At 36.9% G+C, this 27,526-nt stretch overlaps 1 protein-coding gene across 10 annotated transcripts in view; it reads right to left on the reverse strand.

Moving 5' to 3' along the window:
- LOC124148564 (regulating synaptic membrane exocytosis protein 2-like) overlaps positions 1–27,526 on the reverse strand; it is an 84,373-nt gene that overhangs the window by 49,875 nt on the left and 6,972 nt on the right. For 6 of the 10 annotated variants that reach the window (XM_046519784.2, XM_046519722.2, XM_046519713.2 and 3 more), the window contains exons 2-4: positions 11,025–11,232; positions 6,188–6,232; positions 2,321–2,362 (exon numbers count right to left, since the gene is read on the reverse strand). In XM_046519784.2, the coding sequence (XP_046375740.1) occupies positions 2,321–2,362; positions 6,188–6,232; positions 11,025–11,232 (295 nt within the window). The remainder of the gene's footprint in view (positions 1–2,320; positions 2,363–6,187; positions 6,233–11,024; positions 11,233–27,526) is intronic. The other 4 variants (XM_046519797.2, XM_046519747.2, XM_046519738.2 and 1 more) reach the window with 3 other exon arrangements.

Below are 27,526 nucleotides of genomic sequence, written 5' to 3' on the forward strand. Positions count from 1 at the left end.
ATTATGAGTTCTGTCCCTTCTATGTCCTTCCTATTGACCAATTAGATTCCACCTCTCATATCACTTGCATTTGCTTCAAACAAAATGGCAGCAGCCAGTCAAGATGATCTGACCCATTATCAAGATCTGTTTGGACAATGCATAGACTCCCTAATCCTGCCAAAATGTAACTCCATAATACCAGCCCAGTTCGGCAAGGGTGGAAACTGGATTTTTGTCAGTTAACTCTCTTGCCTCGAGAAGATGGATATTATACACAAGACAGGAGTTCCTAGTTTGGACACTGGCATTTGCTCAGCTGTGTCATGATCGCTCCATGTATTTATCAGGATGGGACACATTTCATATGTTAGCATACACAAATTGTTCTTCCACATTCAGGTTATTGAGTACACAGAGATTCAATGACAAATGTGCCCAAAAAGAATGGTAACCTAATCTTAATACATTTTAATTCTTTCATGACAGAATTGCCTTATGTGTTGCCTTCTCATTGCAATATATGTCATTATCTCAAGGAAAGTAAGTGCACAGGGCAAAGGGGGGTAACTACTGTTGTCTCTTTCAATATAGCAGCAATATACAAGTACTGGAAACTTGGAAACATTTTCTTGTGTGATATAATCTATCATAACATTCTTTTTCTTGAAACATCACTTCATGTTTATATTAGAGACACTATTACTATCGTGATGTTTGTTTTTATTAAACAGTATATAAATTTTACTTTTATTTCATATTTAATATACCGTATTCGACGTAATAAGCGCCCAGGGCGCTCTCAAAATTAGAAATAGGGGGCTCTTATTGGAATATTATTTTGGTGAAAAAAACAGAGTTGAAAGATAAATTTCATGGTTTATGCTGACAGCCTGAAATATTTATGTACGACAGATATATTTTTCTAGAATTTAACTGCCCATAATTAAGGGTGCATATAACACATGAGTGCGTATTGTACGCGAATAAATAAGTCTTGTGAACAGTGATCAATCGGAAGAGGTCCTAATTGGCATTGTTCACCAGCCAATATATTAGCAAATACCGCCGTGGGCGCTTATTACGTCGAATACGGTAATACATATTCTGTAATATAAACACACCTTGTTGGAAATTAGTGTTGTGTACAAACATTTGTATACAAGGTAGCAAGGTCTCGTGTGTGCTAGGTTTCAATAAAAAAAGTTTGTTTTAAATAATGGAAGATGAAAAGACTATATCTGTTAGAAAAACTGAAGTTACCAAATTAGGTGACACAATAAACAAGGTCAAAGATGGAAGAAAAACCCAACACCGCTCTACTCTGAAAATACAACTTTTAATACCATAATAATAATAATATCATAGAATAATCTAGGTTCTCGTATTAAAGTGGAAGTATCATAGAAACTATTGCATTGGTAATTAATTTCACTCAAACCAATTAAGATTACAGCCAGAGGGTCAAATATTGTTTTCATGTAACAGATATTGTTATTGATTCCATAAACGATTCTAATAAACTTGGTATCACATGATCCAATAAATATGCAAATGAGGGACTACTTCTGTATGCTGCATACATAAATTAAATGTCTACTTGCTCAATAAACTGTTGCCTAACTCTCAAAATGGGATAGGCAAATGTATTTTGATGTGTGGATGTTTTTATACACACGCAGAGATTCAAATAATTTGGCCATATATGATAATTGGGTCTCTCTCTAGCATTTTATTCATATTCAGTTCTAAAGTAACTTCAGTGAGCGAAATAACATCTTAACAAATGACATTAAACCGTAAAGAGATTATTGCAAAAGGCTCATATAATACAAGTTTTATTCCAAATATATGATATATATTAGGGCTGGGACGAGTCCAAATTTACTACCCGGGTACCCACCCCTGTACCCACTGTAGGTCTCAAGAGAAACTGGTACAAAATGTCCGATTGGGATTTTTTTTTACAACAGCACTTGCAAAACGTATTTAGATACATGTATTAAACATTCTGGTCATGCATACATTAAAGTTGACTTAAGTTATATCTTTATTCAACCATATGAAAAGTCAGAAGGAATGGGTTCATAATTAAACTATCTATCACATGACTAACCACAGGTCTGGGTAGTCCTGTGGGTACCCGGGTCCTACTCAGTACCCACCCGACCCGGGTACCCGAGTTACCCGACCCAGCCCTAATATATATGATACGGAAACACACTTGGCTTATAATCTCTATTTATCATACTGACACTGCTTTGTACATAAGCGGTTTAAGTTTGTGACAATGTTTGGAAGCAGGGATGTGTAGGAGACTGTGATGAAGGTGGTGACCTACCTGCACATCTGGCTGCAATCTGAGCTCAGTCCATTTCATTGTCTGAGGAAAGAGAGCACACTTAGACGCACACCAAACACCCACAACACAAAGTGAATCAGACATTGTCCGACTGCATCTACAACTACTACTACTTTTAGTCTTTGTATGATTTACTTAAATGTTCTCTTGTTAATTGTGATTTGCAAACTGACTTTTTCAATCATACAAAATGTGCTGGTCACATTAAAAGTATTAATATAACTGTCAATGATCCAGATTAACATGTATGTATTCTAGGTATAAATTTAAGTTATTCCTTGATGATATCCTGTTTTACAGACAATGAAATGGACAGAGTTGTGTTATGAAGCTGTAATACTGCGCTGTGTTGACAGAGAAATATAGAGAGGTAAAAGTTTCAGTATTATATAACTGAGCAAGTCAAACACTCTACATCACTGTGTGATGCAAATTGCCAGTAAACACAGAATGTCATCACTGCACGTTGACAGACAAATACCTTCCATTGCATACAGCATTGGGAAAATGGGAGAACAGACAACATATTTACACAAAGTATACAAAAACTCATCCTTGTATAGATGCTAGAAGAGATCAAGATATAGGTTCTGTGAGAAGATAAATCTATCTACATAAATAATGAGGTTTACCCTTAATCTCCACAAGGTTTAAGTTCTTTTTTATTGAAAAAATGAAAGTTAAACACAGACCTAAGACAAATATCTAACTATAAAATGGTTCATAGATCTAGGCATCAACCATCAGTTTGCGGAACAAGTATGACTTTATCCAACATCACCATTTGAACAGTTCGCTAGGCAGCGAGCAGGGATTAACTAGAACATTCACACCATCCATGCAAAGTAATAAACATGCATAACCTACACCATAAATAGGTCATATTTTCTGAGACTAATTATCCCTACATTGTTAATGTATGATTAAATCCTCATTTTCCTAATTTGTGTGGTTGTAATTATTCCACTCAGTCACGGCTGCTCCAGCTGACTCACAGACTTCACAAATGTCAAACCATGACCTCAAGCTGACGTCAGCCCGCCCATGCAGATATATAAACCAGTCATAAACAATTTCATGTAAGTGTTAATCAAAATGGAAATTTCATACAAGTACATCACATGATTTATCAGATTTATTTATATTTTCAATGATAACCTTGTCTTACTTATTCGTCTATGAACATATTTATTTTGTCTCCACATGTTGTGTAATTATACAGGAGACACCTGCTTCTCCCTGGGGAATGAAATAGTTCAACAAGTGCTGGGTGATAAACTTGATAGAAATACACTTTCTGCCCCCGTCCTACTTCTGGTGATTGAGACTCAATTTCTAATGGCAAGACACATTTTCCTGTGATGAACATTTTGTTGCTAATGTGAACACTCATGTTACATAAATTGGATGGCAGATTTCCATTTTTCATACTTGTTTTTGCAGTGCAGGTTATATATGAAGCATTGAGCAGAAACAAATTATGGAATACAGTCTCATGTTTTGCTGCATGCATTTTCTGAAAGAAGAAGCGACTTCAAAAGTTGTTCCAATTATTTTGTGGAAGTAACAGTTTCATAGGATCCCAATAAAATAATTACAATGGTCACAAAGTTTCAGTATTTTGTAAACCCACCAGCAGCTTTAGTGTCTGCAGTTTTCAAAACATTTTTTACGGATTATCAAACCTCTTGTCGAAGGTTAAAGGCTTATGTTGCGATGGTGATGACTTTATAATCCACATCAATTCACAGGTTGGTCTTCCTGCATTAGACCACATAAAGGAAATTGCTTGGTTCTCCTAACATTTTTAAAACTCACATCTTTTAATATTTGATGTAACCCAATGAAACACACCAACACTAAAAGTAGAACCAGGCCGCTCTGTAGCTCCCCTGAGTGTTCTGGAATATTTGCAACATTGTAGAACACATATTTGAAATTAAGATTTAACGATCATCTTAGGTCTCTGAACCGATACATGAAAACTATTGTTTTACTCAATAGACATATAATCAGATTAAAACAAGTTTTAGTCACATCATTGCTTGGATGAGCCACATAAAGTTTCAGCATGGTAAGGCTCGCGGTTTCTTAGGATATGTTAAAAAAGTGAAAACTTATGAATGTTTGGAGTGATAGGCAGGAACAGAGATAATATGAAAAGTTTATTTCTAGATAGTCATGAGAATCAAGTTCTTGTTTTCTGGCCTTAGCTCGGTGAATCCATATGCTCCTTCTACACAATGCCACAACTTGTATGTTCTAGGACATGAACTTGCGTTATGAAAGTGATGTCTGCACTACATGCACTAGAGTACCTGTCTCAAGCTGACAGGTAACAGATGTAACTACTGGTGGTAAACAAAGAAAACTTTCAACAATATACTAAAATAGAAATAAATATATATCTAAAAACACAATTAACTAAACTACTTCTAGCTGAAACAGATAAATACTAAAACAATCAGTTTCATTCATAATCCAAATTCAATGGACAATCATGGCTGGAAATAAACAAACACATAGGGTATCATCTAATATTTATTCAACAACAAAGGAATATTTTTCTTTCATTACAAAACACAACACATCTAACAATGGAACAAAATACTGTAAAATATTGTGCATAACTGAAATATCATAGTCAAACTGTTTCAAATCACCATGTTCAACAAAGTCTAGACGTGAAAAATGAAAGGACTGGTCCATAGACATGCTAAGTATTATTTAGCAAACAGCAAAGCATAAACGCCCAAAATACATGACCATGGTGATTTAGTTAAATCATGCATGGCATAAATGGAATTTAGTCAGTGATTAAAGACAGTTTGAAGATAACAAGTGTTCAAAGGGAGCAACCATTTGATATTCTTAGGGTTAAGGGTGGGGTTGGAGGTGGGGATGTTGGGTTTGGGATGGGTAGCAGCGTCTGGGATATTATCGAAAAACATAAATTTTCCCACAAAATGCTTGAAAACAACAATTGTGCTTCTGACTGTCGAAAACAAAAGAAATCATCAGACACAAAATATACCTTGATGCAATTTTGGTTTCAATTTTTTATTATTAGGATCATAGTTTTAATATGTTAATTAAAACAATATCTCGTTTTGCAGATGTACTTTATTTATCAAATGGTCGGTCCCTAACAACAATGATACAAATCATAATGTTAAATACGGTACATGGAAAATGAATGCTTAGACTTGGGTAACACACGGCGAGGCACAATGGGGAGGGACTATCTGGGATGTAAATGGTGATCCCCTATTCATGCCAGTGCCTGGACATGCATTGCAGAAAACTATATGGGAGAGGTATGGCATATCTGTAAATAAACCAACACATGAACGATTCTACTCTACCATATATAATGGAATGGAATGGTCAGCCTTCTGTTCCTCGCACTGGTTTAAAATTGTACCTCTGTTTGGTATAACAAATATATACATTCTAGTCTCTGATTTTCATTCTGTTGATAAGTGAGGAGAAATCTGATGTTAATTCTGTTGATTAGTGACGAGAAATATTTCTCTTAGTTACAAATTCTGTAAAATGTTTCTCAACATCAAACCGAAAATGCATTACTCAACAGTGAGATTTTAACTGAATTGTATCTTATGACCATTTTGGTATCATTACAGATTCCTATTATCCTTACAAACACCCCAACACATGAATCCCACATTACCCTAGGAGGCGGACATATTCTGATTTCTGATGTCCTGTTTAGGTCATCATATGTCCACAGTATTGAACACTAACCAAACCATAGCTTCATTATAATCTAACATTCAGCCTATGACGCAGGTGCATTATACAACATAAAGGACCTTGACCTTTTACCTTGGGTTCTGCCGTTGCACTGGCACCTGCGGCAAATACGCCAGGCTGAAAATACCATGCCCATTGATATTGAAAAATATGTATAATCATTATTTCTATCAAGAAAATGATACATTTTAGCTATATATTCAAATATAGGCATTAATCATCAAACACAGGAACTGGTCAGCAAGTAATCTGAAAAGGTAGGTGACAGATATAGGTACATGTTAAGCTGGTAAATGAGGAACATCCTAGGTTCTTGGACAATTTTGCCAAGACTGAAAGCCACCTGTGTGTGTGTGTGTGTGTGTGTGTGTGTGTGTGTGTGTGTGTGTGTGTGTGTATGTGTGTGAGTGTGAGTGTGTGTGTGTGTGTGTGTGTGTGGTGATGTGTGTTTGTGTGTGTGTGTTAGTGTGGTGTGGTGTGTGTGTGGTGATGTGTGTATGTATGTGTGTGTTTGTGTGGTGATGTGTGTATGTGGCGCGCGCGTGCGTGCGTGCGTGTGTGTGTGTGGTGTGTGTGTGTGTGTGTGTTAGTGGGGTGTGTGTGTGTCTTCACTTCTAGCCCTGCTGCACCCCTCGTCAGTGGTTACAGATAACAATGACAGCTGCCATCATAAGTAGCCACTCAGGCTCGACAACAGGACAATGCAACTCATCCTATTAAGAATGTGTTTTATGAACACTTTCAGCTGCATCAATACCACTGGCAACATCTGGTTGGACTAATCAAAATAGATGTTCCAGTAAAAATATGCTTAGCAGATACAAGCATCACCAAATTATGTCATCCTTGTTAGTAGTTTGCTTTAGTGTGTTTGTGAAACAGCACTGTGTATTTCACAATGCCCTCTCTGTCGAAAATAACCATGTTCATCATGTTGGGGCTATCTAGTGGCAAAAGTCAAATTCAGGCAAAGGGACAAAGGACATAAAGAACATTTCACACCTGTAAACTGTTTTCTTCACAGATGTGACTTTAATGTATAATGATCAATAATTTGCGGATGTCTTACTTAACTGTTAACCCCTGGATGCTCAGCATCCAAGTGACTAATTATTAGCAGTCAAAGTGAAGCTCCTTTTACTGTTGTTCCAATACTATTGTTTGTGGCAAAGAAAAGCCCCTAAAATCTTCAAACCCTTCATCCAGAATGACATGGATGACTATGAAGATTGTGGGTTGCCAAGTGGAACTGAGATGACTGATTATTGCCTTGCAATGTGACTACCGGTAACTGTGAGCCATAAAGGATAAGACAGAACAGCATGCTATACCAAAGAGTGATCCATAAATACTTATGAAGTCGCAACAATCAATACTAATTAACAGTCTCAATGATCAATACTAATCAACAAAGCTAACTCTGTACACTAACAGAGCGAGGTATTATATCCCCGGCTCTGTCATCAACACCAGTCATACCAGTGTCACAGGAGACAGACCGCCTCCGTGGTCTTGTGGTAGAGCGTCCGCCCGGAGAATGGAAGGTCCAGGGTTCGATCCCGGGCCGCGTCATACAAAAAGACGTTAAAAGATGGTACTTGTTGTTACCCTGTCTGGCGCTCGGCATTAAGGGGCTAAAACAAGGACTGGTCGGCTCGGAGTCAGTATACTGTGTCTGAGTGGGGTATTCATGTTAAACTGCGGCATGGTATCTCAGTGAGCTAGCACTATAAATCGGCATCAGTCCGGACTAGTACAAGCAGCCACACACACACACACACGTGCATGCACGTCGCTATATAAGTGCAATAATCTTGGACGCGGCGTTAAACCCAATTTCACCTCACCTCACCTCACAGGAGACAGACAGAGCAAGTGAGCCAGCTATTTACCCCAAATAGTATCTACATAAGGTCAACATAAATTCTGCTGCATCACATCTCGAACTGCACAGAATTGCAGACATTGCTTCAATTGCTTTTCTGTCTCTTTGTCAATGGCAAAGAGTAACAAGTTTCACTGGAATAGCTACCAGCATTTACATTTCTAGGTGGTGGTGTACTAAACTTGGCTGTAAAAGTTGGGTGGATACTGGAGATACACTAGAGATACACAATCTATCAATGCCGTCAGGTTAGAACATTCCACAGTCAGTATTATATAGTCCTGCTATGACTCAGTTTACAGCTAAGCCATCTGTTACCTTAACAATAACAACAAGAAGCTGGGTGGTGACTTTTGTCAAACAAATATTAATGAGGAATCCTGTTGTTTGCTTCTCTCCGTTTGTTTTTAATCTCGACAAAACTTGGTGACACATTAGTATAATAATCATGAGTATAAGTATGATAATAGGACAAAAACCTATTGGAAAATAAACCAATAACAAACTTAACTGATCTATATTTGAATTGAGTGCAATAAAAAAAATTGCGTTTATGGAGATAATTTTTTTTATAAAAAATGGTGTGCAATCTATGTACATCAACGTAGCAGATTTACACAAAGTGTGCACACCAGTTATTACATCTAAACTATTAAACGCAAATACCCCTTAAGTCAATTCGTATAAATAAATATGTCAACAATAATAACTTCACATGCTGCTTATTTAATAATATAAACAGAAACATCTGTAGACAACAGTACAAAATCAGTGACATCTTTTCAATAACATCGTTGCAATAATGCAACAGAAATCCTGCCGAATCTATCATCAGCCAATCAGGAAACAGATGTTGTTAGTGGGCATGGCATTATTTAGTTTATAGAAACATTGCTTGGTTAGCCAATCAGGAAACAGTAGTTGTTAGTGGGCATGGCATTATTTAGTTTATAGAAACATTGCTTGGTTAGCCAATCAAATGCCACAGAACTGCTTGCAATTTATTTAGTCCAAAACTAAACTGGCTATATGACATGATCTGAAGAATATCATGACAGATGTCACTTACAAATGACCAGTCTCTATTTGTCACCAAACTTAATTATCCAAGATCCAGCAACTGTGTTAAAACAAATATAGCATCAACAATTACCAAATGAAACGAAATTCATGATTTATATCCAATTTAATAGTCCATCATTAATTGCAAGATATTTATCTAGAGTGTGCAGTGACAGATACATGTTTTTGATGGCGCCGTAGTATATAAACAATGAAAGCATCAGAGTGTCTTTCAAGAAATCAATAGCTCCTATACATCACACCCTGGTTGGGTGACACAGTTAGGTCAAGCAATGAGATGTATTGCTTGGTGGGTACTAAACAGTCACACTTTGTTGGCACAGCTGAATAATGAAACATACTTCTTTGAATGTTATCTCCCCCGAGTGCTTCAGCCTGGCTGGGTGATTGGGAGCAGTTTTACTGATCACACTTTGAAATCAATTACCTCACAGAATAATTTGAATAGTCTTTTTATATCTATTCACATTTTGTTTCTAAAAGTATATATCCATAATTGAAATGTTTTTCAATTGATTGGCCTATTCATGATTCACATAAAACACTTTTCTCAGAAAAAAGCCTAGAGTACTTTTATTTGGGTATATTGTGACCCAAAACGGACAGTTTGAGGAATACAAAAAGGCTTACAGTCCTTATTTTACAATACAATAGTGTGGAATACCAACATAAAAAGAAAAGACTGGCATATTGCACTGTCACTCAATATTCCCATGAGATGCTGACATTTTGAAATGCATATACCGGTAGTCTCCAGCAGAAGGGCCTTACAATTGTAAGGAAAAACCTGCAAAGTCTGACCAAATGATGCTAACATAGCTGCAGCAGCATTTCCCAGTGTGAAAGCGATGCTTGCATGGAGAAGGGACTGAGTTATCTGGAACCAGTCTACAATCCTACGGTCATATGGATTTATTGATCGTCCAGCTTTCTTAGTAAGCGTGCACCAGGAATCTGCCATTGCCCTTTCTCCCTCAATCCCTCCCTCCCACTCCTGACTCGGCTGCACTGGACCTTGCCAAGACAAGCTCTTGCGCCTGTGCTAGCACAATGTGGACATGCTGTCACCGAAACCTTGGTACTCGTCAACAAACAGTACACTAGCTTCAAGTGAAGATTCAATGCCAGTGCATCTGTATCAGCATTCCAACTGAAACTACCTCCATCATCGCAAGACTTTTCAACATCAAGCTCTTCTGGATCCACATTTTAAAAGGTCCTGTGTTAGAGACATTCAGAGGATGTAGATGACATCTGTGAGAACACTGGACTAAGATGGTGGTACTCAGCTAGAAGGGCATTATGTATATTCAGCAGCACTCAACGCTCTTCGTGGGGAGACATGGACGTGTCAGATAACAGGGTGCCAGTTGTTGAGCTCTCTTTTGCAACATCGGCAAATCTCTATCTATAGTGATTCTAATTAAATAATATGAAAGTTCTGACAGCAATGTCACTCAGATCAGAACGTTATTGGCAGTACAATGCATAAAGTTAAAAAAATTCTGCAAAAAAGATTATGCAAATCTGTTCCTGAATCTGACACATCTATCTTAAACTACCTTTTGAAAGAGGATGTGATGGAAAAATATTAGTTATATTTAATCAAATTTCTAGAGTTCTGACATTGGATCCTTGAACAATTTGAAGATCTCTTTCCAAAGAAATCATCACATTACGCAAATGCAGCACAAAATTTCAAAATCTGAAGTAAAGAAAATAAATTGTATATGGCACCTCTGAATGAGAGAAAAATCAATTATGAAAGAAATACAGAAAAACCTGCACATACTTGCATTAGGGGGCTCACCTTGATCTACAATATGCAAAATGCAGCACATCATTTCAGAAGTAATAGAAAGAAAAACAAACAAATATGTGACCATTCATTGGACGAAAGTATTCCAGAGAACTGCACAGATAATGAAGGTAGATGCTCACCTTGTTTGAGCGTAGCGCCATCCTACCCCCACATCGGGCACATGACTTGAGATGGCAGTAGTGGCAGCTGTGCCCAACACCATCTGCAAACTTGGTCTTATGGCAGATCTGGCAGACAGCACCTTCATCCTGGAGTGGGATCTTCCTTGTTTCCTCTGTTAGTTTTTTCACCGATTGCTGATAGTTCTCAAAGTCATCCTGCATTTGTCTGTGGACAAATAGATGAGATTACATTGCAGAAAAAAGGTTAAGATGTCATGTTGCTCTGAATAAAAGTTAATCTAACCGGCCATTGCAGCATTTTTTTACGAAGAGTGAAAACTGGCATCTTTTCGTCTTACAAATAGTTTTTGATCACCTGGATGAGTCATTTCCGTGATCTAACTTGTGTCATTGATATGATTGCCAACAAAACAAATCATATGTTAAATACACTGAGATCACAAAAGCCAGACTCTCTGTCAAAAGGGGGCTCAGGTTGCCCAATCGTCTAAGGCACAACAATTCGATGTACAGAGTTGCATCCCTTTGGCAAACCTCAAACCAGAAACCTGTGATTGTGGGTTCGAATCCTGGTGAGCCCCGAATATGTATCTAGGATTGTAAGCACTATGCCCATCTTCTGAGATCTACATCACATCAGACATTCCTCCCACATTAAGCTGACATGCCGTGATATAACTAGAATACCAGATATTTAGATTCAAATTTGACAAACATGTGACATTATTAGCCCAGTTTGAGCAAATTTAAATGTGTGCATGGTTCAAACCCTTGAGCAATGTATGTTCATTGGTATATCTTCCCTACCTACAAAACTAATATGTAACATATGTTTAGATGTAATTCTATTCACCAGTTTCAACATATCAAATATACCAGATCCATTAAATCAATATTTTCCCTCACATGTCTGCTACAATATTCGGACAATAGTTGGTTCTAAATTCTAATGCCGACTCACAGTAGATTAACAAACTGGCTCCAAACACTCCATGCCAACTGATGATGATCTCAGTATATCATTACAATATTACAGACATCATCCACATTGGCTAATCAATAAACATTTTTCACATTTGCCATCTCCTATTCCCAGAGGATCTTGCATCCAGAGCAACCATTTTATTGTATAGAGTTAACATTCATACGATCACATCACAACAGTGAGCTCTAGGCATGACTGAAACCCTGGCCAGCATTGGATTCTATTCTAAATACTGGTTCAGGTTCATAGCTGCATTTGTGACACACGCAAAAACATATTAATAATAAAATCATTGTTCTATAGAAATAATATTCCCATGATTCACAACTGAAAACAGTATCAATTACCTTTTTTGTTAATACAATACACACTTTTTCACATTTCCTTCAAAAATTTGATGATAAACATTGAACATGGATTGAGGGTATTTCCACAGTACCTCCAAATCTAGTCTAAATAAGAACTTGCAAATGTATGATAATGTCAAGCAAATTGGTGTTAACACTACATATACAAATTCAAAAACTAAGGGTCATGAACATGACAGACATTGAATATATTTATCATGTTGCTCTGGAATCTAAAATGGCAATCAATAGTTTCTAGTCAGAAACCGCCCTGTGTTGTATTGATTTACTGACCCATTGCTCATATATTTGCCACAGTATCTGTTCATTTCATTTCCAAAGTGGACAATGTATTAAATATCACAGAAATAATGTACTGAAACAAAAGCATAGCTAGTTGTATCACTACCACGAGTTGTAAAAGCACTACTGAATTACATCTGTCAGGATTCCTAGGCAAATGACACATTGATTTACTAAAAATTACTTCTAACTAAGTTGTCTCCATAATATGACACTTAATAAGTTGTCACCATAATATAATACAATCTCTAAATCAACTTGTGCCAGAATAACAGTTCCTTCAGAGACCGATAAGACACAAAAACTTTAAATGAAGCTGTTGTAAATATCTTTCTCTACTGCTAGAGTGGCCCCAACATGAATCTGTCCTTGTACTGCCATTTTATTCCTGTTAACTACATCAGTTTATGAGACTAGAAACACATCCTTTAGTCACAATGACCTACTTGACTGCAAATACCACTCCAACTTGAGTGGACCGCCTCCGTGGTCTTGTGGTAGAGTGTCCGCCCGGAGAGCGGAAGGTCCAGGGGTTTGACCCCCGGCCATGTCATACCAAAAGACGTTAAAAGATGGTACTTGTTGTTACCCTGTCTGGCCCTCGGCATTAAGGGGCTAAAACAAGGACTGGTCGGCTCGGAGTCAGTATACTGTGTCTGAGTGGGATATTCATGTTAAACTGCGGCATGGTATCTCAGTGAGCTAGCACTATAAATCGGCATCAGTCCGGACTAGTACAAGCAGCCACACAAACACACACACGTACATGCACGTCGCTATATAAGTGCAATAATCTTGGACGCGATGTTAAACCCCATTTCACCATCACCAACTGGAGTGAAGTAATAAAACCTCTTAGTGTTGGCACCTGTGACCAATAGGGGTGTGATGATATGTTGTTGATATCATACCTAGATTTAATGGTTCTGTTTTGCAAAGATGAAATATTTAAAAGCATTATGTACTAGAAAGACTCTTGTTGTAATCATCAGATTCATTATGTAGTTCTGGGGCGGTCGGGTAGCCTCGTGGTTAGGGCGTTCGCTCGCCACGCCGAAGACCCGGGTTCGATTCCCGACATGGGTACAATGAGTGAAGCCCATTTCTGGTGTCCTCTGCCGTGATATTGCTGGAATATTGCTAAATACTCACTCACTCATTATGTAGTTCTACTGATGTGCTGTAAAGTGTGCCATAATTGCTGCAGTATGCCCTACCTCGTCAAGTATTGTTAGATCTCCATGCATGCTAGAAATATGTATTTCAAAGTATTAAATTCTCAAATTGCCTGAACATTTCAAGAATAAAGTTACATTCTTAAAGATAGCAGCTCAGTATCTTATCTTCCTTTTTTTAAATATTTGCAACTTTGTTAATCAAATTGTTATTTCTTATAAAGATTTTAACAGTCGAACATAACATTTTGTCAATCACTCAAAATATACATGACAAATGCACAGCTTTCAGTAGACAGATTAATCAGTCACCCTCAAAGTCAGGGTACAAATCAATTTGATACATTTATGCCTGTTTATTATGTACCAAATCAGTGCAATCACTCATCCATATCGTCATAAATAGTCATGTGAAGAGCAGTAATAACATTTTTCAATATGGCCACTATGATGCCAATGAGTAACGGGTTTTAATGACACTACTGCTGGATTCACTCATAGAAGGTTTCAGCTTCATAGCCTCTGTAGTTTCAAAAGAGACATCCAAAATATGAACAGTACATGAACAGATGCCAGATAGTTATATAGTGGTCCAGGATTCTATTTTTATCATATAATTAAATAATCAGATTTCACATTGATCCATGACCAAAAGGTTCAGTAATGGAGTCAAAGGATGCTTTCAAAATGGCTGCCAGGACCCATGTTTAGAATTAGATCAGAAATTTGTCCAAGATGCTTTATAAAGTCAGAACAAACAGAAAAGATGCAGCGGTAGAAATTGGCAATAGTCCTACAGTCCTTGCCAAATTGCCCAATTGTTAAGGAATCATAAGGACTAGTAAACATTTGCCATTTTTAAGGGGTTTTGCTATATGTTATCATTATAAGTACTAGTGGATTAAAAATGTTAGTTTCTATCGCTGAGATGTAGAAATTGCAGAATCATAAGATTCACCTAATAAGTTTGTGTCACAGCATAAGTTTGCCCATTGATTAAATTGCCTTGTATAAAAACATATATAATGCTGAAAACCATCTGAATATTTTGGCAAAACCAAAATGTCAATACCAATGTTGTCAAACGCTATTTATTATTTTCATTGCGAGTCATTTAGAAGTTGGAGTACTAAGTACGGGGAGGTAGTATGGATGAACACTTTGCTTAATACCAAAACATTGCTCCAAATCATGCTACATGTAATTGTAAAAAAAAGAATGATTTCATCCATATATCTTACCCTAATGTAACCATTAACATAATTTTCATGGCTGGGTATAGGCTTTCTAAGAAAACATTTATTAGCATTTTTCTAAATGAGAGTAAGGTAATAATTTTGATGACGTTTCCTTATATAAGTATGATATAGCAGGTCATTGTGACAAAGTAATAGTAGCACATTTGGTTTTACAGAAATTGTTCTTTCATCAAACTGGGGCAGCATATTTGGGAAAAAACACAGTTTAAAGGTTCTTAATCAAAAACATAAAGGGCTTTTCTCTAAATTGATACATGATTAAAAGCCTTATTAACATTCCAACATGACAACTGTTCATAATTCACCATGTTTAAAATTGGAGCTCTTCTAAATGCTGGCAATCTTACACATCGACTTCAGATTCATGAACCCAGTGGTTTCAGATGAGATCTCTAAAATGCAGTTGTAGCATCCCCTATATCACTACCAGTAAGTTAATTGCATCCATGTTTACTGCAACTGAAATGTTTTTCACTTCTAAATCCCCAGACATCTAAATCATTGTCATACAAATATACATGGTGCACTAAAACTCTCATGATAAATCGCACACCCACATCTTCCAAGGGACACAAAGATCTATTGCCCTAACTGATAACTGCATGACTCCCACTGCAAAAAAAATCAAAGTTTCACACGTGACTGTATATTCTTTTTCCCTCAAGCTGAAATGATTTGTGATATATTGTTGGAAACAAGTCTTTACAAATCTTTGTCAAGTGTGTTCGATTTTGCACTGACGATCGTGGTTGTATTCTGTTGCTTATGGCCCAAGTGAGAAAATGTCATTATATAACTTCACTGGCAGTGTAGTCTAGCACATCGCAAGATGAAGACTCATGTATATTGGATGTTTCAGCTACGCTGAGAATAAGCTGCCCCTGCCTCACCATATACCGCTACACATACAACTATTGATTGCCTGGAAAACATGGACCGAGCGACTACATATTTCATGACACTCTTGTCGGGCACGGACGAGTAATTATTCCACTTGAGCCAAATCAGAGATGCAAATTTGCATGAAAAAGGGGTCTCTGACAATACAAATTTAACATACAAGCATCTTTACAATTACTGCACAATCATTAGATAGTGGTTTGTTTTCTGTGGAGGGGAGAGAGAGTAATGTACGATGCTCAACAAACAGATATGCATAATGACACCATGGACTTGATAGACATTAGTCACAATGTTCATACAAGATCATCACAAGACACCTATGTGCGGGATACATATGTGGTGTTTGTGGTTATGTCTAACACAAAATAACACCAAAAAAGAAGCCGCTTTTATGTCATAAATGGAAAGTTTGTAAAATAAAGAATCATAACTCTAAAAAATGTCCAAGCTATAAGACAAAGCATAATGTCTTACAGACACAGAATAACGTCAAGAACAATGTGTACCATTGTTTAGTGTTTGTTACCACACCCACAATGAAGTGCATTGATCGAGTGGATGGAGCATGGACGACAATGTCTAAGGTGCTGTAATATGCTTGTAGAGATGCTTTCCTCACACATCCTTGTTTTATGACAGCATGGATTGCTGCTACACCCACAATGAAGAATGCCTTTTTTTGAGACCAAGTAGTTTGTTGCCATGCAGTCTCACACCAGCAAATGAAAGATGTCTTTTTTTTACCAATTGGTTATTTACCATGCAGTCTCACATCCATAATGAAGGATGCCATTTTTTTTTTTTTCCAAGTGTTTATTCAACATGAAATCTCACCCCCACAACGAAGGATACTGTTGCTTTTTTTCCAAGTGTTTATTCAACATGCATTCTCACCCCCACAACGAAGGATGCTCTTGTTTTTTTCCCCAAGTGTTTATTCAACATGAAATCTCACCCCCACAACGAAGGATGCTCTTGTTTTTTTCCAAGTGGTTATTCAACATGAAATCTCACCCCCACAACGAAGGATGCTCTGTTTTTTTTCTCAAGTGTTTATTCAACATGCATTCTCACCCCCACAACGAAGGATGCTCTTGTTTTTTTCCAAGTGGTTATTCAACATGAAATCTCACCCCCACAATGAAGGATGCCGTTGCTTTTTTTCCAAGTGGATATTGAACATGCAGTCTCACACTCATAATGAATGATGCCGTTGTTGTTTTTTCAAGTGAATACATGCAGTCTCACACCCACAAGGAAGGGTGACTAAGGGTAATTTTACCATGCAGTCTCACACCCACAAGGAAGGGTGACTAAGGGTAATTTTACCATGCAGTCTCACACCCACAATGAAGGGTGACTTAGGGTAATTTTACCATGCAGTCTCACACCCACAATGAAGGGTGACTTAGGGTAATTTTACCATGCAGTCTCACACCCACAAGGAAGGGTGACTAAGGGTAATTTTACCATGCAGTCTCACACCCACAATGAAGGGTGACTTAGGGTAATTTTACCATGCAGTCTCACACCCACAATGAAGGGTGACTAAGGGTAATTTTACCATGCAGTCTCACACCCACAATGAAGGGTGACTTAGGGTAATTTTACCATGCAGTCTCACACCCGCAATGAAGGGTGACTAAGGGTAATTTTACCATGCAGTCTCACACCCGCAATGAAGGGTGACTAAGGGTAATTTTACCATGCAGTCTCACACCCACAAGGAAGGGTGACTAAGGGTAATTTTACCATGCAGTCTCACACCCACAAGGAAGGGTGACTAAGGGTAATTTTACCATGCAGTCTCACACCCACAAGGAAGGGTGACTAAGGGTAATTTTACCATGCAGTCTCACACCCGCAATGAAGGGTGACTTAGGGTAATTTTACCATGCAGTCTCACACCCACAAGGAAGGGTGACTAAGGGTAATTTTACCATGCAGTCTCACACCCACAAGGAAGGGTGACTAAGGGTAATTTTACCATGCAGTCTCACACCCACAATGAAGGGTGACTAAGGGTAATTTTACCATGCAGTCTCACACCCACAATGAAGGGTGACTAAGGGTAATTTTACCATGCAGTCTCACACCCACAATGAAGGGTGACTTAGGGTAATTTTACCATGCAGTCTCACACCCACAATGAAGGGTGACTTAGGGTAATTTTACCATGCAGTCTCACACCCACAAGGAAGGGTGACTAAGGGTAATTTTACCATGCAGTCTCACACCCGCAATGAAGGGTGACTCAGGGTAATTTTACCATGCAGTCTCACACCCGCAATGAAGGGTGAGTAAGGGTAATTTTACCATGCAGTCTCACACCCACAAGGAAGAATGCCGTTGTTTTATGACTGATTGGTTTGTCCCACACAGCCCTCCATCCTCGACCTATGTCTCTCGTCCAAAAATCAATAAATCCTTAACCATGTTAACCCATATTTCAGCCACTACCACTTCTGCATGCATTCCTTCCACTGCCTGCCATCATGTTACAATCATTTCTGTTATAATCCAAATACAATAATGTGCCCTGGCAATTACAACACACACACACACCCCTTAGTGCCTCATTATGCTCTGGGATGAAAATGATCAACATAATATAGTACAATGTGTTATGCATTATGAGATGCAGGGTTCGTTCTTAGATATGTAGCCATCAGTGGACTTTTTATGGTGTAGAATACTCTTGGAAACATGAATTCTGCCTGATGAACTTCCACCTTATAAGATACATATTCAAAAATCTGACATACAAACTGGGACGGCAATGATGCTATCAATGCAGGTACATCAGGTCACATTTTCTGTATAAAACTGGCAACTGCATCACAATAGCAGACTGTTCCTGAAGTATCACATATTCCACTTCCAATATATAGCAAACGATAGCCATGAAAATGATATGGTAATGTCCAGATTATACAGAATATGAACTCTCTCTGCTTTTTATGGTCTTGAATTTTTATGCCCCCAAACTGAAAAAAACCCACATGATACAGAGGCATGAGAAAATACTAAAGTATATCTCCCTGTGACTGCCTTTGAATATAATGATTATTGAAACAAATCCGTAAGAAAAATGCCGTTAATTTGTTTGAATTTTTTTGGGTCAAATCAAAGTTTCTTTCAATCACATATTCCTTTACTTTTTCTGGGAATGCACAAACTAAAAAATAAAATTTAGTAAAAAAAAAAAGAAACAATTCTTTCCATAATCATAAAAACATCCCCGATAAAAGCAGAGCTCATTGTACCAATTCCACTTATGATTTATGAACTATGTTTATGAATCACTATAAAATAGGTGTTTGCAAAAGAGGTGATGGTAACCTGCCCCACCAGTGTCGCCCATCACAAACACATTTTAAGGTGAAATTGTTTTTTTCTGAGATTGCAAAAATTTAAACAAATCCTTTGAATTTTCAAGAATCCACTTGGTATTAATTCTACTTGTCTTTCACATATAAAGAAAGTACTCCCTTGATGGTATGAAGGAGCATGGTTAATCCCTGAGTTTAGTTGGTTGTTTAACGCTGCACTCAGCAATATTCCAGCTGTATGACGGCGGTCTGTGAATAATCGAGTCTGGACCAGACAATCCAGTGATTGACATCATGAGCACTAACAATAACAAGGAAATGATTATCAACATGGATTCATGTTATCAATAGCTGGTCTGTTCGGTTTCATCTTTGGTTCAACATGAGGCAAGAATTCTACAAGTAAATAAATCTTCACGTAAATTCTTTCCAGGTACCCTTTGTGTTATCAAGAAGTGAAAACAAGACATACACAGTAATAGATAGCATGATAATTGTATTTTTAACATGAAAGCAAAATATGTTTCAAATATCATGAATAAAAGGATCAAGTGTATATTTGGGTCAATTTCCAAATGTATCTAATTGTTCACCAAACATACTTTTTTCATGTTTTTTTTCTTTCTAGAAAGTTAGATATTCAAAGAAGAGTATGGATGTGGACATCATTAGCAGCTAATCTTGACCACATCATTCTACTTCCATCAGTTTTCATTGCAGTATAACTCTCAATGTTCCAGTTACATTGTATAAATCTATCTGCTGAGGAATATCTTTCACATCTGGAATGACAAGCAGCCCTGGGGACGTCTTGCATTCATTTTGATAACATGGTAATTGCAAAAGTAACTATTAAGCATAATAAACCTAATACAATGTTTCCATGGGGAATGTTTTATGTGCAGAACACACTCCAGCTCTATGCTGCTATACAGTTATGTAACTCTTGTCCACTTACCATACATTTTGATTTGTGAGTTTAATATTTCCAGCTGACCTTACTTTCTGCATCGTCAGCAAAAATAGTTTGGTCCCGTGTAGGCAGAATGAACGAAGAACCTGTGCAATTGTGATTGTGCTTGTAATTATGTGGCATTCTGGCAATTGCATTTTCATAAATCCAGAAATATGCACACTCCTTTTTGGTAATAAGTGCAAGATGAGAATTACAACGGGTAGAGTTTTTTTTCTATGGATATTTTTTATATCTGAATACAGATAATCGTTTCTACAAAATACAATATAAAGTAATACTTGCCAATCTCATCCAAATGATATCCAGTGTTAGATGACAAAATTGAATATGAAATATTAGATTATGTGACCTGTCTGATTTGCATTGGACCTCGACAATTTGATTTTTTTATATATGCAAACAAACATTTGATTGCCTTGTGAAGACTTACCTCCAGGCCATTTTGATACAGCTGGAGTGAGTGAGTGAGTGAGTGAAAAGTAATTATTGCTCAAAGCTGCTTCAGAAATCTTGCAGCTATTTGCGGAAGAACATATTACGCAAGAACGCTTTTGAGAAAATACTTAACTATACTTGTGAGATATAATGGAAAATCCTTTTGACACAATCCCTATGTTATCCCATGTGTATATCAACATTCAGTTGATATCAAAATGTTTGGTAGCTATAGAAATGTCAGCCTGTAGTCCTGGTAAAGTTCAGAATAAATTGATTGATAATTGAGACCTCTTGGTATGTGTAATACTCACATGTGTTGAGCATCAACCTACACTGGCATAATTCATAGGCATTACCAATTTGCTATTGGATTCTTGCATGTCATGTGTACTTTGTTTATATATGGTTGATTTTATTACTCCTACCTAACAACTTCAAATTAGGTGTTAAATGTTTTGCGTAGTAAAGACCACATTGTATGTTGTCTTGTCAAAAACGTATCAGTGTCAAAAATGCAACTCCCTATTTTGACTTGTACAATATGTTCCCAAGCTTTTTCCGATTAACATTGGCTTGCCTTTGCATGTGTTTGTGATTGGGGCCACCATTGGGGCTCACCTTTTTTGCTAGCATCTGTTATCATCACTTTTTTTGTGCGATTCATAAACATATGTTTATGATATAGTCGGAATTGTATAGAGGCTGTAGTTATTATGGGTAAGTATTAATTTTTTTTGTACATGTTTAATTTTCAAAACTGCACATAATGTGATGTGTGAGGCAAAATACATATATTGTGGATTATAACCTTTTATTTTGTGATTGCTGGACTTATGGCTTTGAACAAGTTAAAAAACTGAAAATTATAAAATGGCACTTTACTGAACCACTTTTTAGTGTCAGTGCTTGAATGTCAATTTATTACACCTTTCTCACACATTTGCCTTAGCATGACCTGAGATTTGCAATTCACAAACATTTTCAACAAACTTACTGTGAAGAAGGTCAATCATGTTACATTTACGTATTTCCTTCTCAAAAAAATTCTGCCTGGCCCCTTGGATTGAGACTTGTCTTGTTTCTTGCCAAAAAAGCAAATCATTCAGATATATATTGTAGTATCATATCTGAAGTTGTTAAAAGTTTGTGATCTGCATAAATATGTAGCCTATCATTTACAAGATTATTACAAGCAACTTATAATTGTTGGACCACCAATGTGTTAAGAGGTGTTTGGGACAGTACATTAGAAATTTGGAAAAAACTGTACGTGTATCAAAATCAAATTATAATGATTATCAACAAGACTGTTGGCTTTCAGGATTACTTTTTTCTGAATGCACCAAACATTTTAAATGTGCATTATCATCCCTTCATCATGTTCATGTGCAAGTGACAGTGTGAATATCATCCCTTCTTGTGCATGTGATAGTGTGAATATCATTCCTTCTTGTGTACGTGATAGTGTGAATATCATCCCTTCTTGTACATGTGATAGTGTGAATATCATCCCTTCTTGTACATGTGATAGTGTGAATACCATCCCTTCTTGTACATGTGATAGTGTGAATATCATCCCTTCTTGTACATGTGATAGTGTGAATATCATCCCTTCTTGTACATGTGATAGTGTGAATATCATCCCTTCTTGTACATGTGATAGTGTGAATATCATCCCTTCTTGTACATGTGATAGTGTGAATATCATCCCTTCATCATGTTCATGTGATAGTGTGAATACCATCCCTTCTTGTACATGTGATAGCGTGCATTATCATCCCTTTTTGTACATGTGATAGTGTGCAGTATCATCCCTTCTTGTACATGTGATAGTGTGAATATCATCCCTTCATCATGTTCATGTGCATGTGTTAGTGTGCATTATCATCCCTTCTTGTACATGTGATAGTGTGAATATCATCCCTTCATCATGTTCATGTGCATGTGATAGTGTGCATTATCAACCCTTCTTGTACATGTCATAATGTACATTATCTTGTGATAGTGTGCATTATTATCCCTTCTTGTGCATGTGATAGTGTGCATTATTATCCCTTCACAAGCATGTGTGATAGTATGAATATCATCCCTTCTTGTGCATGTGATAGTGTGCATTATCATCCCTTCTTGTACATGTCATAATGTACATTATCTTGTACAAGTGTGATAGTGTGCATCATTATCCCTTCTTGTGCATGTGATAGTGTGCATTATTATCCCTTCACGTGCATGTGATAGTGTGCATCATTATCCCTTCTTGTGCATGTGATAGTGTGCATTATTATCCCTTCACGTGCATGTGATAGTGTGCATTATTATCCCTTCTTGTGCATGTGTGATAGTGTAATTATCATCCCTTCATGTGCATGTGATAATGTGAATATCATCCCTTCTTATACATGTCATAGTGTGCATTATCTTGTACAAGTTTGATAGTGTGCATTATTATCCCTTCATGTGCATGTGATAGTGTGCATCATTATCCCTTCTTGTGCATGTGAGATAGTGTGAATATCATTCCTTCTTGTGCATGTGATAGTGTGCATTATTATCCCTTCTTGTGCATGTGTGATAGTGTGAATATCATCCCTTCTTGTGCATGTGTGATCATGGCATTTCCATCGTTTTTAAAGCATGTGTGACAGTGTGCATTATCATCCCTTCTGTTTCATGTGCTTCATATAGCCTCATATAATTGCCAAACCATTGCTAAACTAATAACATTTGTAGTAACAATGATGGCTCTCAAAATAATCAATAGAATTTCCTACATAAATGCTACAGGTTACTTCTGAAACCCCCTCAGACATTTGTGCAACCCATATTTCTCTTATTAGCCTTCTTCCCAGAAGAAAACCTCAACAACTTTGTTCAGATGGGTATCTAATATGCACAGAAGTGGGCCAGTAAATTTGTACAAGTAAATATGCAACATATGGGATACAAGATCAGGTGATCTGCTGACTGTATTAAGTCATGAGCTATTGATTTCGGACTCCCTTTCATATACATCAGCCAGGGGATAATGCCCCGTGTCGCAGCCAACCATTGCATAAACTTGTCTTATCATGTTCAATAATACTGAAAGAAACACCATGATCGGCTAGCTTGGAGAATCAGACAAGTTTCCCAGGAATCCCAGCTTATAATTTTACAGACAAAGGATAATTATGGTAGTTTAACATGACATATTGAATATTGGGCGTTTCTGATAAAATATTTTGTTTATTAACATTAGGAATTTTTCCATTCTTCCATCACTAAAATGTTATACATGGTTAAGTATGTGTAGATTATGTAAATACAATCATGCACAGATAGGATCAATCATTCCCTACAAATATTTCCCAGTATGGCATAAAAACTCTAGTAGTTATTCTTGCAATTTATCACTGACACAAGAACAGTGAATATAAGACTATAGTTTCTCTTTAACCTCACACATATGCAGTGTTTAGATTGTAAATTATTTCAATCTTATTATTTGAATATTTGAATTATTTACAATGATCATAAGGCAAAGGGTGGCATCAAACACCAAACAATTTATTGTACACATGGAGTGCTCATGTATATACAGTGATTTGAATAATATTAAAATAAGTCATTGGTGCTTACGGTGTATTTACTTTACTACTACAGATATTATTTTTACAGCATATTTGTTCAGACATGGCTTCTGATTAGTAAACAAACTGAGGAATAATTTCAGTATAACATAATATTATTTGCTGCTCCAGCTGTGGTTGTTTTTACACGTAACATTGATCATGAAGCCTGATTATGCACATACATGTATTTTGACATGTGAGAAGGCAATAAGATGGGCCATCTGTACTTCATTCAAGATCTTATTCATTTCCTTTCTGGAGCTGTCTGAAGTGTTCCTTTATCATGATTATCCCAAGGCAGGCTAATTCGTTTCAAATGTTCATAATACATGATAATCTGGATTCAGAATTGAGGCATGTTGGTAGACAAACTGCTTCTTGGGCTCACAGACATTGCCAAGGGACAGTAACAGTCATATTTGTCAAAATTCTATGAATATCCATATTTGGGGTGGTGGATGGGGTTGGGTTATGTCAAGGAGAAATTATTCTTAAGGTTACCAGAATAACCTCACAAACAATACGTGGTCAGCTGAAAGTGAAGCTTCTTTTACTTCCCTGATATGATTCAGGGTTAGAAAAAGATCTTCAGAAACCTATTCTTGTTGTATGAGTTGGCTGCAGTAGACTCCTTAATGTGGAACTTCTCTTTCTTGAATGGCATGCCTATCTTGAACCAAAGGTCTGGGATGTCTCTTTATACCAGTATAATTAAACCTGCACTTATATATCAAACTCTGGGATTCACATTCACATGATGTCTCAGAACCTAGAATTGGTTACATAATATATAATTTGTATTTTTATCTCGAAAGTCAATTGAAATATTTTAAATGATTCAAATGTGCACACATTTTGCAGCTTACCGATACTTAGTACAAACAATAATTACTGAACAGCTGAAAGCACATTAATAATGAGTTCTTATTTAACCAATGCTAAAACATACACTCTAATATTTGTCTTTGATGATTCTGTAAACTGAGGGCAAGCAGTAATGATCAGTTTCAACATGTTTTACAATGATCTCAAAATAACCTTGCCTTGTGAGATGCAACAACTATGTTTTCACAATCGGTAATTACTGGGCATAGGTTTAACAGAAAGGCTGATTCTAAGAACAGACACAGATTAGGTAAACTGAGTTCAACTGTTGGATAGGCATTTCTTAGAAGTTGACGAAGTAGGCACAATTTATGGATTTATTATACTGTAACAGTGATGTTCCGGAATAGATCCTTATACATTATACCGCCATTAAGCAACAGTATACAGCTGGTATAAGGAAAATGGTATAAGGATTATCAAAATGTCATTATTACAATAGTTGTTATCCACAAATTGTTTCTACTTTGTAACTGAGATCAAGCTGTTCGACAGTTGTCTTAATAAACCCAGGAATAATTTGTTTTGCTTACCAAAATTATTCCACAAGACAGCATTTCAAATTTGTCGCTAGTCTTTCAGATTTTCTATATGGAATACAACTTTCAGGTGCTCGAAAGAAGCAGTCGAAGATCGGTGACTTTTTCCATCTGTGAATTCCATTTTTTTGTAATTTATGGTATCATATGACAGGTCAGTCATTGTTATGTGTTGTAAAAACATCCCATAGCTTTGAAATCATGGTGTCAACTGTACATGGATCTGATGGTCAGGCTCTCTGACTTGTTTACTTGCATGTCACCCTATCTCAATGGCGTGGGACATTCTCATAACATCAATATTAATTGTCTGGTCCAGACACAAGTATTAGTTGTTTCATGTTGTTTAATGCCGCACTCAGCAATATTCCAGCTATAAGACGGCAGTGACACAAGTATTAGTGAGTGAGTGAGTGAGTGAGTGAGTTTGGTTTAACGTCGCTTTTAACAGTATTCCAGTTGTATCGCGGCGTGTCAGCTTAATGTGGGAGGAAAGCCCGAAGTGATGCAGGTCTCAGACGTTTACCACTTCGATGAAACCCACGAGCACGGGTATGGTGCTGACGAACCTAGAAACATAATCGGGGTGAACCGGAATTCGAACCCACAATCATAGGCTTCTGGCGTAGCCAAGGGATGCAACTCTGCACAGCAAATGCGGCGCCTTAGACAACTGGGCCACCCGTGCCCCCCACAAGTATTAAATGCAGCAGTCATATGGCAGGAATAAACAACAAACAAACATACAAATTTATATATGACATGATACCTATTGTGTAGTGCTTCAAACAACCAGTGCTTTAGCACTGTATGCCTGCAGACAGCCTGATAGAACTACCTGTCAACACCATCTGTCTCAGCTGTGATTCACCTGTCCCCAATTAGCACAATATGAACAAGCCAATTTAATGAGGACCTTTGTCCTTCACACCTGTTTGGAATTAAACATTGCTAAACCAACAACCGCTTGTAGTAAGTACATTCAAACATACCAATTTTCTCTCTGATGCAACTGTGACAACTTTTTGTCCATAGGCAGGGGCAGGGTAAGGGACAGGGTCAACTTGCACCTGTTCGTAAATGTACCTATCCATGAAACAGCATCTATAATTGCATTTACATCTGGCATTAAATATTTTCTGTTGTCAATTTTAATAATGCTCCAATGCTGACCATTTTGTTTCAAGATAACTATATGAATACAACACATTGACAACTGAAATAAGCTGTGTATATCTTGATATAAGTATTGAAGTCAACGATATCCTATATTTTAGAACTTCAAAATTTGAAGAAAAAAACACATGATAAACGGGAATAGGTTTATATTATTACTGAACCAGGGTCTCTAAATGATTCAGTAATCTCTATCACTGATATTCTGGAATCTTTCTAAACATGGCATACACTTTGGAGCTTAAACAATGTTAAACTGAACATATTTTTTTCATAATTTGATAAAGGAATTTCTATGTTCGAACAATTTGACATTTGATCATTTACAAATATGTTTGCTTAATTAGCACAGTTATCTTCAACTTTTCAAAAGGATGAAACTTTGTATGACACTGGATAATCTTTTGCCTTCATACGCAGAAAAATGCCAATTGAAACCATATCAAAATATTTTATAAGCTGAAAGACACCATTTTATGTGACTGGTTATTTTAATTCCTAGTGATTATTTTTAGTTTTACCAAAATATACCAATATATTCAACTTTGCACGAAATAGCATTAGTTTTAT

Source organism: Haliotis rufescens, unplaced genomic scaffold, assembly GCF_023055435.1.
Source record: "Haliotis rufescens isolate VD_foot unplaced genomic scaffold, xgHalRufe1.0.p SCAF_1, whole genome shotgun sequence".
Lineage (NCBI taxonomy): Eukaryota > Metazoa > Mollusca > Gastropoda > Lepetellida > Haliotidae > Haliotis > Haliotis rufescens.